Source organism: Delphinapterus leucas, chromosome 16 (assembly GCF_059928025.1).
Source record: "Delphinapterus leucas isolate spDelLeu-1000000601 "Yukka" chromosome 16, BTC_Dleu_Yukka2, whole genome shotgun sequence".
NCBI classification, from domain to species: Eukaryota; Metazoa; Chordata; class Mammalia; order Artiodactyla; family Monodontidae; genus Delphinapterus; species Delphinapterus leucas.
The window spans coordinates 50,544,633-50,562,830 of record NC_143144.1 but is presented as its reverse complement, the minus strand read 5'-3'; the positions used below and the strand labels follow the sequence as shown (position 1 = coordinate 50,562,830).

Genomic DNA, 18,198 nt, shown 5'->3' with positions numbered 1-18,198 from the left:
ATACATGGAAGCTATGGTACTGGATATTTGGGATTCAATGCAAGATAAGACAGACATGGTCTTTGCTGTCACAGAGCAAGAGTCTAGTGGAGAATACAAACAAATGCAAAGAACATCGCCACACAGTGTGGTGAGGGTCCAGCGTGTAGTGGAAATACTTAAGAAAGGTATCAAGCCCAGACTTAGGTAGTCAAGGAAGCCTTCCTGGAGGAGTTGACTATTATCTTAAGACTAAAAGAATGAGGGAGGATGGGAGATCATCCTAGAAAAAAAGATGCTCAGAGGTGTGAAAAAGCATGTGTGGTATGTCAAAAGTTGTAGAAAGAAGTTCAGTCTCTCTGAAGTGAGGAATGCACCAGATGGGAAGAAAGGAGAGATGCTAAGAAGGACCAACTTATGCGGGGTCTCATAAGTCATGTTAAAAAGTTTGAAGCGGGCTTCCCTGGTGGCGCAGTGGTTGAGAGTCCGCCTGCCGATGCAGGGGACACGGGTTTGTGCCCCGGTCCGGGAAGATCCCACATGCCGCAGAGTGGCAGGGCCCGTGAGCCGTGGCCGCTGAGCCTGTGCGTCCGGAGCCTGTGCTCCGCAACGGGAGAGGCCGCAACAGTGAGAGGCCCGCGTACCGCAAAAAAAAAAAAAAAGTTTGAAGCATCAGGATCTGACTTGTGTTCTAGTGAGGAGGACACTTGGACCATGGAGTGTAGAATATACTGAACGTAGCCAAGTGTGAATTCAGGAAAATCAGTTAGGAGGGTTTTGGCTGCAGTCCAGGAGAGAAGTGTTGTCATGAATGATAAATGATAAAGGCAATGGAGCTCCGTGGCAGCATTTGAAAGATATTTATAAGGTAGAATAGCAGAATTTGATAGTTGATTAGATCAGTGGTCCTAAATAGGCTGACTTTGCTCTCCGGGGGGACCTTTGGCAGTGTCTGGAGACATTCTGAGCAGGGGCCAGTGATGCTGCTAAACATCCTGCAACGCACAGGACAGCCCCCAGGACAAAGAATTATCAGGTCCGAAATGTCAACAGTGCTTCGATTGAGAAACCCTGGGCTAAGGATAACTTAACTATTTTGATACTGAGGCTATATCCAAGAAATCATTATTCACTTAAATCGAAGGCCTAGTGGTTAGGAGAAAATAACAGACTTTTTATACTAGTCTAGCAATATTTAGGATGTTAAGAAACATCGTAGAGTTTCCTGTTATTGTTGTACCGAATTAAAACTAGTATAAGGCTGTTGCAGTTAGCTCATGCTTTAGAAAAAGTTCTGCAATATTTTAATTAGATTTAAATTTATATACTCAGCCGGGTAGTGCATGTTATCATTCTCTGAATTTTCGTTGTGACTATGTTTCAGTACTCCAAACTCTGATATAATTATTAACCTAGCATCGGATCTACTATAGCACGTTGTCTGGTTTCTTAAATCAGTGGAAGGGGAAGGACAACTTTTGATGTCCCTTTGATAGATATCATCCCATACAGTGCTCAGTGTGGAGGACAAGAACGGGACTCTGGTGAATACGGAGGTGTGCCATCCGGAGGGCCTCAGCTGCAGGGTGAACATCAGCTGTCAGTGTCCGCAGGGTCCCCCTCACCTGCGCAGAGCTGCCTCTCCCGAGAGCTCGCCCCTCCAGCGGTGCCCATATCCAATGATTGACGGAGGGAGGTGGGTAAAGGCCCGCCCATTTCCCTGGGGATTTGCTGAGGCCTGTCAGGCCTATATCTGTTTGCCCAGCTCACTCTGCCTAATCCTGCCCACAAGTGTTGATCCCTCTCTGTACTCTGCACATCAAACTCCATCCCAGTACCTTCTGGGACTTAGGATTTAGCACCCTATACCAGGGGTCTCCAACCCCCGGGCTGCGGACAGATACGAGCCCGCGGCCTGTTAGGAACAGGGCCGCACAGCACGAGGTGATCAGGGCGAGAGAGAGCGGAGCTTCATCCGCAAATCCCCATCGCCCGCATTGCCTCCTGAGCCATCCCCCACCTCACCCCACCCCGCCCCCCTTCGTGGAAAAATTGTCTTCACGAAACCGCTCCCTGGTCCCTGGTGCCGAGAAGGTTGGGGATCACTGCCCTATACCATCCCTTTTCTCTTTCCTATCACCAGGACTGGCAACATAATTACAGGGCCTGGTGCAAGATGAAAATGCAGGACCCCTTGTTCAAAAGGCAGGAAAAAAAGGGCTGGTAAACGTACTAAAATGGGAAGCGTTTCCTTTTTTCAGCGGTCTCGGTTTTTCACGGTGTTTTACATTTACTATTTAGTGTTGTTCTGAGTAAAGAAAACGGAAATGTTACATTAGTAGCACAAGTCTGCCGTTCATCTTTGTATTACCGGTAGCTCTACCTTTTGCTTTCCTTCTGTGTCATCATTTTCAGCATAAGCGATCAGCTAATCCAGAGAAGCAACGTGAGTAAGAAAGGATCCGATAGGAATCCTCGGCCCTTTGTCTTTCTTAAAACGCCATTGCCGCCTTCTGCATTTGAAGCAAGTTTTGGTTTGAAAGGAAAGCATGGTCTTTCTCTCTCACTCCCCTGTGCACATGCTCACTCAGTTGTAGGTGTAACACACTTACCTGGTACTCAGTCTGAGTCTTACTGGACTCCCACACAAGAGTCTACTGGAATTCTGTGTCCTGGGGCATCTCTAAGACTATGTGCAAATGGAAAAGCACAGAATTGCAGACTGAAGAATCCGTAGCTCTCTGCTCACATGCATGCTTCGTTGTCCCATTGGACTTCACTTACAAAATGCAAATTCAAAGATAAAATTATTAGGAATTTTAAGACAGTGATAGCTGAGTTGAACCAAGTTTAATGCTTCTGAGTGCCAGATTCTGTGCGACTGTATAGGTTGTATGCCCATGAAGCTGGACCATCATAACACAGCAGTCCTGATTCACCCTGATTCTCTTCCCCCTTCTGTAACTTTTCCATCACTCACTTTTACATCCAGCAGCAACTGGAGAGGAAAGAGAGAGTAAAATAACAGGTTATTAGGGGCTGCTGAAGCATAATGAGTTGGAATGTGGTCCTATCCAAGGAGACAGATATCCTCCTATCTCATCTCCAAGCTGCAAGGCCTGATTTCTTTCCCTGCTATCACGGAGCTCTAAAAGCTTCCTGTCCTGAATTATTTGTGTGCGGCTCATTCCAAACTGTTGCTTCTGGATCACTTATGTCTTGTTTTCCCTAAGTAATTAGCTATTTTTCAGCATAAAAATTTCTCTGTCTCTGTCTCTGTTTCTGTCTCTGTCTCTGTATATACACCCCCATATGTATGTATATACACACACAGAGATAAATTTCTGATTGTATAAGAAATCAGGTTCGCTGTAAAATAATTCAAAATGCAGAATAAAGACAAAAAATCATTTATAACCTCACCATGCACATATAATGACCGGATACATTTTGGTTAATATGCTTTCAGGCTTTTTCTAGTTACATGAAGTACATTTTTATAAAAATAAGCCCTTACTATATGAGCTATTTTGTAACTTACTTTTTTACTTAACATTATATTGTGAATTTATTTCCAAATCAATAAATACAAAGCAAATTATTTTTAACACCTAATAATATTTCATTTTATTGATGTGCAATAAGTTACTTAACCAGTCCCTTACTGACGGACATATATGCTGTTTACAATATTTGGCTATTATAAATAGTTCTCCAGAGTATATCCTTTTATGTGTATCTATTATTATTATCATCACCATCTGTTTATTAACTTTGCTTAAAACCTAGAAGTGAAATTGCTGGGTGATGTATAATACTTTATTGTCAAGTCTTAACTTGTATAACAACCTCTTAGAAGTTTCAGATGTTAGTGAAACAGTATGATGAGTAACAATCCATGTGTCTGACCTGTCATCTTTTCCATAAGACCTTCCCTACAGCAGTGATCTTCACATCCACTTGGTTTCAGCAGCCACTCTAGTGGGTGAACACTTGTTTCTTTTTTTCTTTAATTAATTATTTATTTTTGGCTGCGTTGGGTCTTCGTTGCTGTGCACGGGCTTTCTCTAGTTGCAGCGAGCAGGGGCTACTCTTGGTTGCAGTGCGTGGGCTTCTCACTGCGGTGGCTTCTCTTGTTGCAGAGCACGGGCTCTAGGCGTGTGGGATTCAGTAGTTGTGGCACACGAGCTCAGTAGTTGTGGCTCAAGGGCTCTAGAGCACAGACTCAGTAGTTGTGGCTCACGCGCTTAGTTGCTCCTCAGCGTGTGGGATCTTCCTGGACCAGGGATCGAACCCGTGTCCCGTGCATTGGCAGGTGGATTCTTAACCACTGCGCCACCAGGGAAGTCCTAAACACTTGTTCGTATCCCTTAGAACATCTCAATGGTCAGCTTCTGATTTCCCACTTATTACAGGCCAGCAATGTACCATTGAAAATCAATGAAAACCCTTGGAGACTGGAACAGATGATTGAACCAAAACTTGAAACTCTCAATCGAATACATGTTCATTCTTTTTTTTTTTTTTGGTATAAAATGTTTGCACTTTTTTTTTTTTCAGATGTATTTCAATTTTTTTTGTGGACTTCCAGACATACTTCTCTCAGGATTATGCACAGACAGCCTGGATCCATTCCATTGTAGACTGTGTGACCATGCTCTGTGGTGAGTATCTCCTGGGATAGATAATTACTGGCTACCCTTGAACTATACATGACAGTGACCTTCCACTGCCTTTGATGACCAGTTTTTCTGAGTAGAAGGGCTATGATTAAAAATAGGCTAAAACCATATAAAAAGAAAAGTATGATCCTGCATTTAGCCAAACCCCCCCAGATGTGCTTTTGCAGTTAACATTCTTGGCTGATGTCAGATGGACCAGGTAGTGAATACAGTCAATTGGACACATACCTATAGAGATAGGGAACTGGGCAATCACAGTACTTGTCCTGATTTTGGACGCAGTTAACCGTACAGTATATGCTTGCTTTCTTCTGAATGCTGTGGTCCCCTCATTCTCCAGTCACATAAACAGCCATTGGAAAGTACCACGAGCCATTTCAATGTGATCTCCTTAAATGAGTGCCAACAATGTGTGCATCACGTCTCAAGTCTTGTTTTCATTCTCGTCCCTTCCCAGAGGGTTCAAAATTTGGCTCGTTTTTCATGCATCAATCTTCATTCTTAGGGAAGTATTGTAGAAGGATAGAATGGTGCAATCATGAGATAAGCACATTCACTATGGCTGTAGTTTTCATCAGGAGCCACACAGGTGCTACGTACGGTGTACAGAGTGTTCTCAAGATTCATGGAATCTCTCATCGATCTAAGGAAAAACTAACCTTGAGATTTTTCTTTTTAAAACTTTCCAACCAAAGTTATTAAATGAGTGCCATAGACATTTTCTGCAATTGGGTCAAATCAAAATGATCTATTTGCAGACTAGACCCATTTAATCCTTTCATTTAGATGACTCCTGAGTATTTTAGAAAACTGTTATCTCTTCAGGCCATGTCTTAATGGCAAAAGAGAAATACTATATTATTTGGTATCATAAATAATGTCATCTATTCCATTCTAGGTACTGATTCATATTTATTTTTAGAAAAATGTACATAATCCGGAATTGGTTGATTTGTGCTGAAATGTATTTCCTTGGTTGGGAGGAATTTGAGTGCAATTCTAGGTTTCATGAGATGGCTAAGTTGACGCTACTGATAACGCAGGAAGGTCATAAGGGATCAAGAAATCATATTTTCAGGTTTTATTTCTAGCCTGTCTTTTTTCTTTTAACCAGTAAGATGATCACTTGGTTTTCAGGGTCAGATGACTAGGCACAGCCTTTGTGTGAGCATGCCAAGACAGCCATGTTTATCTTTCATGGAGGATACAGGTGATTCATTTCTCTCACTGTTATCTTTTGGAGAATATTTATAATCCCTCAAAGAGGAGTAAATGACCTTCAGTGACCACAGTGGTCACAATGACCATGTGAGGCACTGAGCTAAGAGCGGGGTCATGTTAGATGCAGCATATTTAAATTCTGCAGAATCACTTCTGGGACACCCATTGGGGTCATATCTGTCCTATGATGAACAGAGAAGTGAACATTTTTCATTGAGTTTAGTATACATTTTGTCACTTTCCAATAGCCATAGCAGCATCAGTCTGAAGAATTAGATATATTTTCAGGAGATTTGCTCATTCCTATTCTCCAGAGGTTATATATGCAGCCAGCCACTATTCTAACTAGATGGGATATTAAGCTGATGACTGATTCTATCATGTACATTTGTGTCACACCCAATTTTAACCTGATCGATATAAAAATTATACTCCACAGATACCTAGAGAATTGGCTCTTCTGATCTTGTTACTAGGAGTACTGGTGTCAGCATGAATTATTCTTCAGAAAGAAATTCACATACATTCCTCACCCATCATCTCTGCCATCAGTCTGAGAGACCCAAGGAGCCAGAATAACAGGGTGAAATAACCCTGCACTCGGTGTAAGGTTCCCTGAACTGTATAGTTCTTGGTGATCTTGGGTATGTCATATTCCCCTAAGCTTCAATTTCTCTTTGGCCTCTTCCAGCTTTAATTATTAGTCTATAAGCCTGGAAGTTGGCACAATTCTGACACATTGTTAAACCACAAATAGAGTGAGGCCAACCAAAATGTCATCATCTCATTTCCTAGATTTTCTGGGCTTTGATTTCTCACCCACAGCGTTTCCAAAAGCCCGGAAACAGTGCCAGATTGTGAAATTTGTCTATGATCTCTCTGCCTGGACTTTTCCTGCATAATACTGCTGGCCATGCCGTGTTGCCCACTTTCCTCCTCTACCATTTACCTGTCATAATTATTGTTAATTGTGTCTGATCAATACTATATGAAACATACAAGGCACATCGCTGTGCAAGTGACATGGAGTTTAAAGGAGCTGATTCACTGTTTAAAAAACACCACATAATCCTGGGATTATGGCTGTCATAGAATGGAGATGTGGAATGAGCCGTCAAACGCCAGTCAGGAGATGTGATCCTAATTCCAGCTTTGCTACTTATTCTCTGTGGGACCATGGACAAGTCACTTCCTCTCTCCTTGGTTTCCAAATCTGTAGAATGAGTGGGGCGGGCTCGAGGCTTTGAAGATGGATCATTCTCTGCTCTGCCAATGCAGCACCCACAGCCTTTCCACAGTGCCCTCAAGGCCTTTGTGTTGAACCTGTTTATTATTGTTTTTGAAGCTCCGCTTGGGAGTGTTGTCAGTAACCATTTTTCCTGTCAAGTGGGAATCATGCTGGGTGGCTTGCTTGCATCTACTGGTCTCGTCCTGGGCTCATTTGCCACCAGTCTGAAGCATCTCTACCTCACTCTGGGAGTCCTTACAGGTAAGGGCACTTTGTACCACCCTTCTCACCCCACCCTACCCAGGGGTTGTCAAGGCCACCAACAGATCAGTAATTCATAAAATATTCATTTTGTAAGATGCATAATTTACCTTAATGTCTGCCTACCTAGCAGTTAACCAAAAGGGCTAGAAATCCAACGGACTGTCGTACTGTAGTGAAAATGTATCACCGCTTTAATTCAGCCACTTGACAACAGTGACTGATGGCTTTCCCTTGGGCAGCCGTGTATGACTGAGATTCTCCACTCAGAAGCAATGTGACATTAGCCAGAGCAACATAAATTTTTGGCAATGATCATTCTCCCAACATCTTTGCCAAGACATTGAAATACTGTCTGTGGTTGACCTGAGTTGCCCCTACTTTATAGTGAGTACCATTGTCCAATAAATGGGGTTTTACCATTTTAAAAAGAAAGCCCCTTGTGAATATTCTTACATTGCACATTTTCTTTCGATGTTATGGAAGTATCTTTAGAGAATGAAACCCGTAGAAAGAGAAGCAACTGACGTGCATTCCATAAATCACACTTACAGGGACTGCATAGGATCAAGGTGGGCTTGGTTGGTGGGACTAGAGTAGCAGTTTTCTGCCCCGTCACTCAGAGGGGAGGGTAACACTAACTCTTGTCTGGGCCACAGGGGTAGCATGATCAGGCCAATAAAGGGTATAATCTCATAGTAAGGTTATAAATCTAGCTCTGTCAGCTAAAAATGGTATCTGTCCCCTGTCATCCAAAGGGCCTGACTGCTAGGGTGCCCCATCATCCCAGTTTACCAGGAACTATCCTGGTCTTGGTGCTGAAAGCCTCACATCTGGGAAAGCCCTCAGTCCAGGCAAGTTGGGATCATTGCTCACTCTGCTCTGCAGGTGGGAACAGGAGCTGAAGGCAGTCCTCCTTTTCCTTCCTTGACATTTAAATTCCAGGTTTAAAGCCCTTCAAATTTTCTTGACTTAAAAGGAATAGAATTGGAAAATCTTGAAGAGGCTTTCTGCTGACTTTAAGGGATATTTTCAGGTGGCTATGTGTACATGCTATGCTCATGTATCAAATTGGCACAATGTTTCCTAATATGTGAGATTACTCTGGAGCTTTCACAGGGTCACAAATGCTATTTAAACCCAAATTCCAGTGTGGTCCAGATTATCAGAGTTGTGTCTTCAGGGGCAGTGAAGAGTTGAAGTAATTCTCTGGATAATTTAAAAATACTTAAATTATCCAGAGATAATTTAATTTATTAAAATTAATTTTAATTTATTAAAAAAGAAGGGGTGGGGAGAATAAATTTCTTAGGTCAGTGTTATCCTGATTTTCTAGTTAATTCAAATTGACCTTGTATAATAGTTTTTAAGTTCTTCATTTTATTTTGCTTAAGTCATATTCCCTTAAGGCCTTTCTTCCCAAGAAGGAAGTCATATATACGCTATACTTTGCAAATTGTGGATGACTGGTGAGGGGAGACTCATTTTCAGCTTGGTGTAGAAAGCAGTTTTAAAAGGGTTTATTTGAAGGTCAGATTCTCTTTATTCCAGATAGTATGATTCTGAGAAATGTTCTTTCAGTGGCTGTTCATGCCGTGCCACCAGCACTCATAGAGTTCTCTTTATCCCCAGGTCTTGGATTTGCACTTTGTTACTCTCCAGCTATTGCCATGGTTGGAAAGTATTTCAGCAGACGGAAAGCCCTTGCTTATGGGATCTCCATGTCGGGAAGTGGCATTGGCATCTTCATCCTGGCTCCTGTGGTCCAGCTCCTTATTGAACAATTTTCCTGGAGGGGAGCATTACTCATCCTTGGGGGTTTCGTTTTGAATCTCTGTGTTTGCGGTGCCTTGATGCGGCCAATTACCCTTAAAGATGACCAAACAACTTCAGAGCAGAACCATGTCTGTAGAACTGAGACACAAGGCTTTCAGCGGGCGTCTCCCTCTTCGACTTGGACTAAAGAATGGGTGCAGACCTGCCTCTGTGGCTCTTTGCAGCAGGAATACAGTTTTTTACTGATGTCAGACTTTGTTGTATTGGCCATCTCTGTTCTATTTATGGCTTATGGCTGCAGCCCTCTCTTTGTATACTTGGTGCCTTATGCTTTGAGTATTGGAGTGAGTCACCAGCAAGCTGCTTTTCTTATGTCCATACTTGGGGTGATTGACATTATTGGCAATATCACGTTCGGATGGCTAACCGACAGAAGGTAAAATCCATGAAACCGCCATTGGTTCCCCACTAGGGACTTTAAACTTTGAGTTTCCCCTCATCACCTTACCCTCTAGAATACCTAGGTCTGAATAATGTTAACAGGTTTTTGATATCTGAAGGCAACTCCCTTGTTGGTTCTTCTAGTCAGAGGTCAGCAAACTTTTCTGTAAAGGGACAGACATTAAACAGACAAAGTCACATTGGCTTTGTGGGTCCTATGATTCCAACTATCCAACTCGGCTGTTGTAACACAAAAGCAGCCATAGACAATATGTGACCAAGAGAGAGTGGCCACGTTCCAATAAGACTTTATTTAATTTTAAATTAAAATTTTAATTTCTCATACAATTTTTCCCTCACAAAATTTTATTGTTGTTTTGATTTTTTCCAATCATTCAAAATTGGAAAAACCATTCTTAGTTCACAGTCCAAAAAACAAGTAGTGGGCTGGATTTGGCCATAGTCTGCTGACATCTGTTCTAGATTTTTTAGGATGTTGGGTATGTATAAATGGCAGAAGCGAAGTTCTGGTGACAGATTTAATTCCATTCTAAGTCAAATCAGTCCTCCGGTGAGACAACTTCTGTCTGGGCATTGTGGTTTTAGTTTCTTTTGAACCACCCCAGAGAGTGGCTGGCAATAGAGAGAGGAACAGATTCCAGTCCAGGCAGGAGGATCAGGTCAATAATAACACATTATCTGTAGCCACGTATTTATTGATTGATTGATTGATTGATTGATTTTTTATTTTTATTTTTTATTTTTTTGCGGTACGCCGACCTCTCACTGTTGTGGCCTCCGTTGCGGAGCACAGGCTCCGGACGCGCAGGCTCAGCGGCCATGGCTCACAGGCCCAGCCGCTCCGTGGCATGTGGGATCTTCCCGGACTGGGGCACAAACCCATGTCCCCTGCATCGGCAGGCGGACTCTCAACCACTGTGCCACCAGGGAAGCCCTGTAGCCATGTATTTATATTTGACAGTGCAAAGAGCAAATAGTTTCATTATGATTTTAGGCTTAGAAACCAAAGTTATAAGATATCTACTGAGTAGTTTCTTCAGCTCATGCTAATCTGTTTGGATTGAAGAGAGCAAACTACTCATATTCTCCTAAATGATGGACTCTTCATACTTGAGCCATGACCTGGAAGAGCTATCATCCTATGGCTTCTCACACATTATGTCTTTGGGAACTAATCAGAATCCAACTGCCATTATCCAGTATCGTGAATATAATATTTAGTATTAAATCCACATTTTTAATGGTTAAGGAGTTGGTGGGAGAGCAAAGGGTAACCATCTTTACAATCAAATAACTCAACGAGAAGCAGCCTGGTATAAGTCTGAGAGAGGGATCTCTAGTCTGAGATATACAAGACCTAAGTTCTTGTGCTGGCTCTGCCCCGTATTATCCCTGTGACCTAGAGAAAATCACCTAACCCTCAGATCCTCAAGGGTCTTCATCTGTAAAATGGGCCAGTTCAATATTTGCCTATGGACATTATAGCATTTTGTGAGGCTTAAATGAGATTGTGGGCAGAAAAACATTTGTAAAGCATAAATTGCTGGTGCTGATATTATACAGAGTCTTTAAAATAATTGGTATCATAGATGGGTCTGGATCTACAAAGGGAGGTGTTCACGGAAGTACCACTGGGGAGGTCTTGAAATACAACTTAGTCCTAATACAAGACCTTCATAATCTCTGGCAAATCACCTTCGTTTCTTCATATTATGGCTTCCTCTTTGTATAACCACTTGGGTTACTGAGCATATATGATGTGCTGGAGACTAACGGATGACACATCTGAAAGCATCTAGAAAATATTAGTCTCCTGACACTCTATGTGTTATTTCACAACTATCCTTGAATAACACTATGAGATAGACAGCCTCCCCATTTTATAGCTAAAGGAATTGCGGTTAGAGTTAGGCAGTTAGTAGGTGGTAGAATTGGATTCAAACTTCTATCTTTCTAATTTTAGAGCACAGGTTATTTTCTACCATACCATGCTTCCTGGGAAGATACATTCTTGCATTTGCATATACCAAAAGAAAGACAGGAAGACAACGTAGAAAACACACAATGCGGAGGCCATCTCTATAAATAATTGTAGTGCTTACTGCTACCTGGGCATGGTTCTAGAGCTCTTTGAGAGAACCTGTGCATGCTGCACTCATTCTTGGTCTTCACATCCACAGGTGTCTGAAGAATTACCAGTATATTTGCTACCTCTTTGCCATCGGAATGGATGGGCTCTGCTACCTCTGCCTCCCAATGCTTCAAAGTCTCCCCCTGCTCGTGCCTTTCGCTTGTACTTTTGGCTACTTTGATGGTGCCTATGTGACTCTGATCCCAGTAGTGACTGCAGAAATCGTGGGGACCACCTCTTTGTCATCAGCACTTGGCGTGGTGTACTTCCTCCATGCAGTGCCGTATTTGGTGAGCCCACCCATCGCAGGTAAGTTTGCAGAGAGAACCCCCAATCACCTCTTCTCTGTCATACTGGTGTAAAAACAGTGAACTCACACGCACCCATGAGGATTGGAAGTAAGTTGGGAAGAGTGAAAGAGAAAGGGATGCCAGAGCCACCAAAACATCATGGTCTCACCTACATCCTTGTTTTATAATCTTCTTCCAACTAACTGGGGGACCTTAGCATACTTGGAAAGAAAAAATCCCAAATTAGGATCTTGATTCCATTCCACACTAATGATAGAAGCAATGGAATGAAGCAGCTGTTCAGACTTATAAATAAGTTGGGCACATTCACAGGGAAGGCTGGCAGGAGAACAGGATTCCAGTAGGGGGGGGGGGCGGTAGGCGGTGAGGCTGAAATGATAAAGCGCGGGTGTCATAGTGGAATGTCTTGAGTGCCAGCCGAAGGAGTGGGGCCCTATACGCTTCAGAGAATATGGCTAGTATTACAGCTTTTGTGCGAAGGGGTAGTATATTAAAGAGTATATTTTAGAAAACGTGATCTAGCAATTGATCTGGTAACTTAGGGGAGAAACAGGATTTCATCCTAATAGTTCAAGAGCCATCTGATAAAGGCCTGAACTAGGGCTGCTGCGGCAGAAATGAGAATGAGCTCTGGGGCAAGGGGGACATTTTGGGGAAAAAAATCAACTGAATTTAGCATGTGGGGATGAAGGAGGGAAAGAAGTCCAAGATAACTTAGGAGATAATGGCATGGTTGAAAGAAATAAGGAAGCTGGAGAGAGTAGCTTTGCCAGAAAAATACTAAAAATTTAATGTTTAGACATATTCAGATATCTGAAATACCCAATAAAATGCTCAATAGCGCTGTTTAAGGATGAAATCTGAGAATTTGAGGGAGGCCAGATTTGGATATACAGATTTGGGATTCAAGATAAAGCATCTAGAATGTTTTGTAAACTGTAAAAATGATATAAAAATTAAAAACATAATTAAATAAGTAATTCAACAAATATTCATTGCATGCATTAAATAATTCAACAGATATTTATTGCATACATTAAACAAGTAATTCAACAAATCTTTATTGCCTGTGTACACCAGCACTGTGTTTGGCGCTGTCGGTATAGCAGCAAACAGGTCAGAACCCATGCCTTCTTGCTGGGGTCTGTGGTCTAGACCAGCGTCTCTCAGAATGAGGTCTTGGGACCACCTGCATCAGAATCCCTTGGGGCCCTTGTTAGAATGCAGACTCCTTGACCCTCCCTCTGTGATCTGGACCTTTGGGGGTGAGTTCCAGGAATCTACACTCTCAACCAGTTTTCTTGTGATGCTCCTGTACACTAAAGATTGAGAATAATTGGTCCAGATTATTACCTGCCTAAATTAAAAACGAGAGTGAAGAAGTTCTCTGAAGATAGGCAGAAGAGATATGAGTCAAACATTTGCTTAGAAGGAAGGGAGGGAATTTTTTGAAGAATGCAGGATTTCTGCTTTAGCTGCTATTATGAATACAAAGTTCGGCTTAGTTCTAAACTCCAGCAATTGCTAAAGCATCAAACCAAGGGAAGCTGACTGCTTGATAGCTGCTGACTAAAATTCCTCATCAGTTTAAGCTCCATGATAAAGGACTAAATGTTTAGTGCTTCATTTTTGGAAAATGCCCCCAAAATGTTCCCACATCCTCCCTCCACAGCCACTTTTTTGTATTTTCCAACCTTTAGGGACAGTGTAACTCTGTTAAAAAGTCATAGGACATAAATTGGGATTCCTGGATCCTTTTTTCAAACCATGGCCTTCATTTGGCAAATCAGACATTATACTCATTGCCAGGTACTAGAGGATTAGCATGTGAGTTCCTATTTAATACTTCTCTTATTTAATTACTTTTAAGATTACTCAGTCTCTTCCGTTTTCTGCTACAAAAATGTACAAGCAAATCACATGATAACTAAAATATTTGAGAGTAGTTTGGATTGCAGGAAACTTTGGGCTTCTAACAATTTTTGCATGCCTTTTTTGACTAATGGTTTTGAAGTAGGTGAGAGGAGAAATCATACACTTCTCTGGTGGATTTTCTTGGCATATAAGTTTGGAGGAATTTTAAAAAACCTTTTTAGAATTTGAAAAAGAATAGACACATGTATATGTATAACTGAATCACTTTGCTGTACACCTGAAATGAACACAACATTGTTAATCAACCATACTCCAATATAAAATAAAAATTTAAAAAACCTTTTTAATCACAAAATAATTTCCTGCCAAGGTCTAATTTTACCCCACTGAGTCTCTGATTATTGTGACCTATATTTTGCATATCATATACTCTGGTTCTCCTCAAAATTTAGAGCCGGAATAGATATTGTGGTTAATTTGTTGCAATAAGAGATAAAGAAAATTTATCTTTTCTTTAAAGATAAAGAAAAAAAGAGATTAAAAAAAAATTCTGTGATTACAGGATTCTGCTTTCTGAAGTTTGCATTTCAAACTGTAAGATGGTCCAATAGCAGCGTTGCTAGCAGTCTATTGTTATTATGCTGACAAATTATTAGATTTGAAAATGGGTAAATAATTGAATTTTCAACTCAATATCATTTTTCTGTTGCTTGTTACAGGATGGCTCGTAGACACGACTGGCAGCTACACTGCAGCGTTTCTTCTCTGTGGGTTTTCAATGATATTTAGTTCTGTGTTGCTTGGCTTTGCTAGACTTGTAAAGAAGACGAGAAAAACCCAGCTGCAGTTCCTTGCCAAAGAATCAGATCCCAAGCTGAAGCTATGGACCAATGGATCGGTGGCTTATTCTGTAGCAAGAGAATTAGATCAGAAAGATGGGGAGTCTGTGGCTATAGCAATGCTTGGTTCCAACCCCGCATGATCAATGGCCTTGAGCCTGAATCTTCAGGGCTGAAAGAGGTGGGACCACTGTATTGTACATGTTTCTGAAGGATTTTATTTTGGCAGAAGTATTGCCTTCTAAGGAAATTTATCGTTTTATTAATATGTTTGTAATGGAAAAATAGCAAATAACAAAGCAAGCTGGACTGGCTCAGAGTTTCCCCATTTGGGATTTGTACTCACAATTGAACTCGCATCTTTTGGGCAGTGAGCATCACACTATGGAGAATGTTAGGACATAGCTGATATAATTCGCTGTAAATAGAGGTAATTTCAAGGCACGACCAAAGCAGATGACACTGGACGCAGCTTTGTTTCAAATTCTCTGCCCCTCCGTCTTCCCTCCTCGGTTACAAGGTAAACAGAAACATTGACATGTAGGTTTCTTTATGCTGTTCAGAGAAGGGGGTCCTGTATTAATCATTGCCTTTTGAAGAACCTAAAGTACTCTTCAACAACCTGTTTCAAATGCTAATGAGAAACTCCAGTAGGAAGAAGGTTTGGCATCCTCACCTTCCACCACACTGAAAGCTCTTTTCCTAAGACGAGGTACTTAACCTCCAACCAGACGCTCATCTCTGTTGCTATCACATATAATACTTACTCTAAATTGAGTAGAACACACCAAGACACATGGGCGATTTCTAAATCTTACCAGAAATGTTAACACTAATGCTTCCCTTTTTTTTTCCTTTAGAAATAAAGCATTTATTTAAACTGTAGACAATTCCTGTTAGGAACGGGAAAATGTTGGCAGCATTCCAACTGGGCAGGAACTGAATTCTTGAATCAGCAGGTCTCTGGTGAAAGTTTTCTTTTCAGATCAGATATTTAAGTTCATTACCCAAAACAGGACTTGGGAGTTTTGCCTGAAAAATATTATTCTAGAGATACTCTGAAGCTGAGATTCCTTTCTCCCTGTGTTCATTTTTGTTCCAATGTCCACTGCTCTTCATCTCTTTATAGATAATCATTAGTGGACCTTTTCTGCTGAATGAGAAGACTTCAGGGGTTAACCTCAGCATCACAGCCCTCCCACAAATTGTAGCTTTGGTCAGGGGAGAGGGAGGACAAAGTTAAGAAGGCTAGTGGTGGCTAGTGGTTTTACAGTTTATAATCACATACCTTAACTCATTGGATTATAGTTTGCTCATTCCCAAGTACCCTACTTTCCTGTGGTGTGGGATAAAGTCTTCAGATTGAAGAGGGAGGGCATAGGGAGGGAAGAGAAAGGCCAGATCCCCCAGCCTGTCTCCGACCATTTTAAGTCCTCTGAATTATAATCCTGAATCCCAAATCATGTTGCATTTGTAACACAGGGGCAAGTTATACAATTGAAAGGGGATTTTAATTATTCAAAAATTTAAAATCTGAACCTCAGGGAACTATTTTGACCCTGAAGGCCATTCAATCCACTGTCCCCCAACAGATCTCACAAATGCCTTGCCAGGGGTGCTGAGAGAAAAAACACAGCCATGAGGAAGATCCAGGGTTGACTAAGCACATTCAGCAAGAGTCTTTGCCTATAACTGGATTATAAATATATATATATATAATTATATATTAATACACGGCTTTCCGAATGAAATGCTGACTTGATTTGATGGCAGAAAACTAATATCTCATAGGTGTTTTCCAAAGAGAAAACAGGAATGTTTCCTGTTATCTTTATACTTAGTTTGAGAATTTAGTTGTGAAACCACTTCCTTTGTCATTTGCAATTTTAAAACAATATTTGGAAAATATCTGTAAACAGTCAAAGTCAAAATGAAGTTTTATGTGTTTGGAATAGCACTTTACACTAAATGTCATTTCTTGAATCTTCAAGCCTAAAGATTTTTTGAAATATAAAGAGTTATAAATATTCTTATACATATTTTTTCCTAGTGATGATCACAGTAAAATTTTGTTTATCTGGTTCTGTGATGTAATTTCTCTAAAGTATTATAAGTACTCATGAAAAATGAGCATAGAGATCAGAGCTTTTAAAAATTTGTATAAAATATTTGTGATATTCTGCCTTTATACATGCATACATTTGTATTTTACTTTTCTTTTTGGAGTGGCATTTTTAGGAAACCAGTAAGGAAAATGTAGATCTTAGAGGTTACCATTGTCATCGACACAAAATTTTACTGTTATGTTCCATTTGTCTATACTGTTCATTTCAAAATGGAGCAATTCATGGGAATGATGTATTTTTTTTGTGGAATCAAGAACAAAATTGTGGTGGGATGATTTTACATCTTAAATATTTCTTTATATCACTGCAAGTTCTACTTTGAAATTGACTGAGTAGAAAAGCAAACGAAATGTCTAACTTCTATAGATACGCGGTACCATTTGTTCAGATTGTGATTTCACTAACAGATTGGCTATTTATGATAATATTTTCTTATTTCAAAAGCATAATAAAATGAGTTTATAGTCATGTTTGGAAAAACATTTTTCCCCCGCACAAAGGGTTTGGATTGTATTGTGAGGGGCTCTGTCTGGATTATGCCAAGATGTAACTGGCATACAAAGATGTGGTAAGCAATCAAATAATTTACAAAAAGCATAACCATTTATTGAGAACTTCCAATGTGTTAGCTACCGTGTTAAGCACTTCCTGTGCATTGTCTTATTTAATCCCCATAATAGTCTGTATTATCACCGTTTAATAGACATGGAAACTGAGGCATTAGGTCCCACGTCTTCTGACTCTGTAGTCACTGCACGCTAGTGCCTGTAGTGAATTCCTGTAAAACTAGGAAGCCATCTGATGCTGGAGTCTGCCTCCTTCCCTTTGCACCTGCTCAGATCTTCTCATGTGGGTTCAAGAAACCATTTGGAAATAAGCCCTTCCTTGGGCAGATGAAATCCTTTGGGTTATGCTGCAGTCTTGCAATCAGTATAGATGGGAGGATCCTGGATTGGAAATTTCCAAGAATCTTTCCAAGAGTCTGGTTCTATCAAGACCACCACTTCCAGGCTAAGTGGCTTAATTTGCTGTCTATTGATCCAGGCTCCTCTTTGGGAGTATTTGTCGGGGCGGGGTTGGGGGGGGGCGGTAGAATGTGGAGAAGGCTGGGCAGCACGCTTTGTCCCACCTTCCGCACTACCAAAGTCACGCTTTCTCAGTCAAGAGGTGAGTTCTTTCTGAAGTGCCTATACCATTGCCCAGTGATGATGAAGATGGTAATATCTATTTGGCACTCATCTTCCTGGTCCCAATAGGTCTAATTTGGAAATTGTTTATTGAAATGAAATAGTGTGAATTCAAGGTAG

At 41.0% G+C, this 18,198-nt stretch overlaps 1 protein-coding gene across 2 annotated transcripts in view; it reads left to right on the top strand.

Moving 5' to 3' along the window:
- Positions 1-17,917, top strand: part of SLC16A12 (solute carrier family 16 member 12) — a 93,540-nt gene extending 75,623 nt beyond the window's left edge. For both annotated transcript variants that reach the window (XM_089897897.1, XM_089897896.1), the window contains exons 3-7: positions 4,540-4,643; positions 7,228-7,371; positions 9,004-9,583; positions 11,790-12,049; positions 14,646-17,917. In XM_089897897.1, the coding sequence (XP_089754023.1) occupies positions 4,540-4,643; positions 7,228-7,371; positions 9,004-9,583; positions 11,790-12,049; positions 14,646-14,908 (1,351 nt within the window). In that variant the 3' untranslated portion in view covers positions 14,909-17,917. The remainder of the gene's footprint in view (positions 1-4,539; positions 4,644-7,227; positions 7,372-9,003; positions 9,584-11,789; positions 12,050-14,645) is intronic.
- The last annotated feature ends 281 nt before the right edge of the window (positions 17,918-18,198 follow it).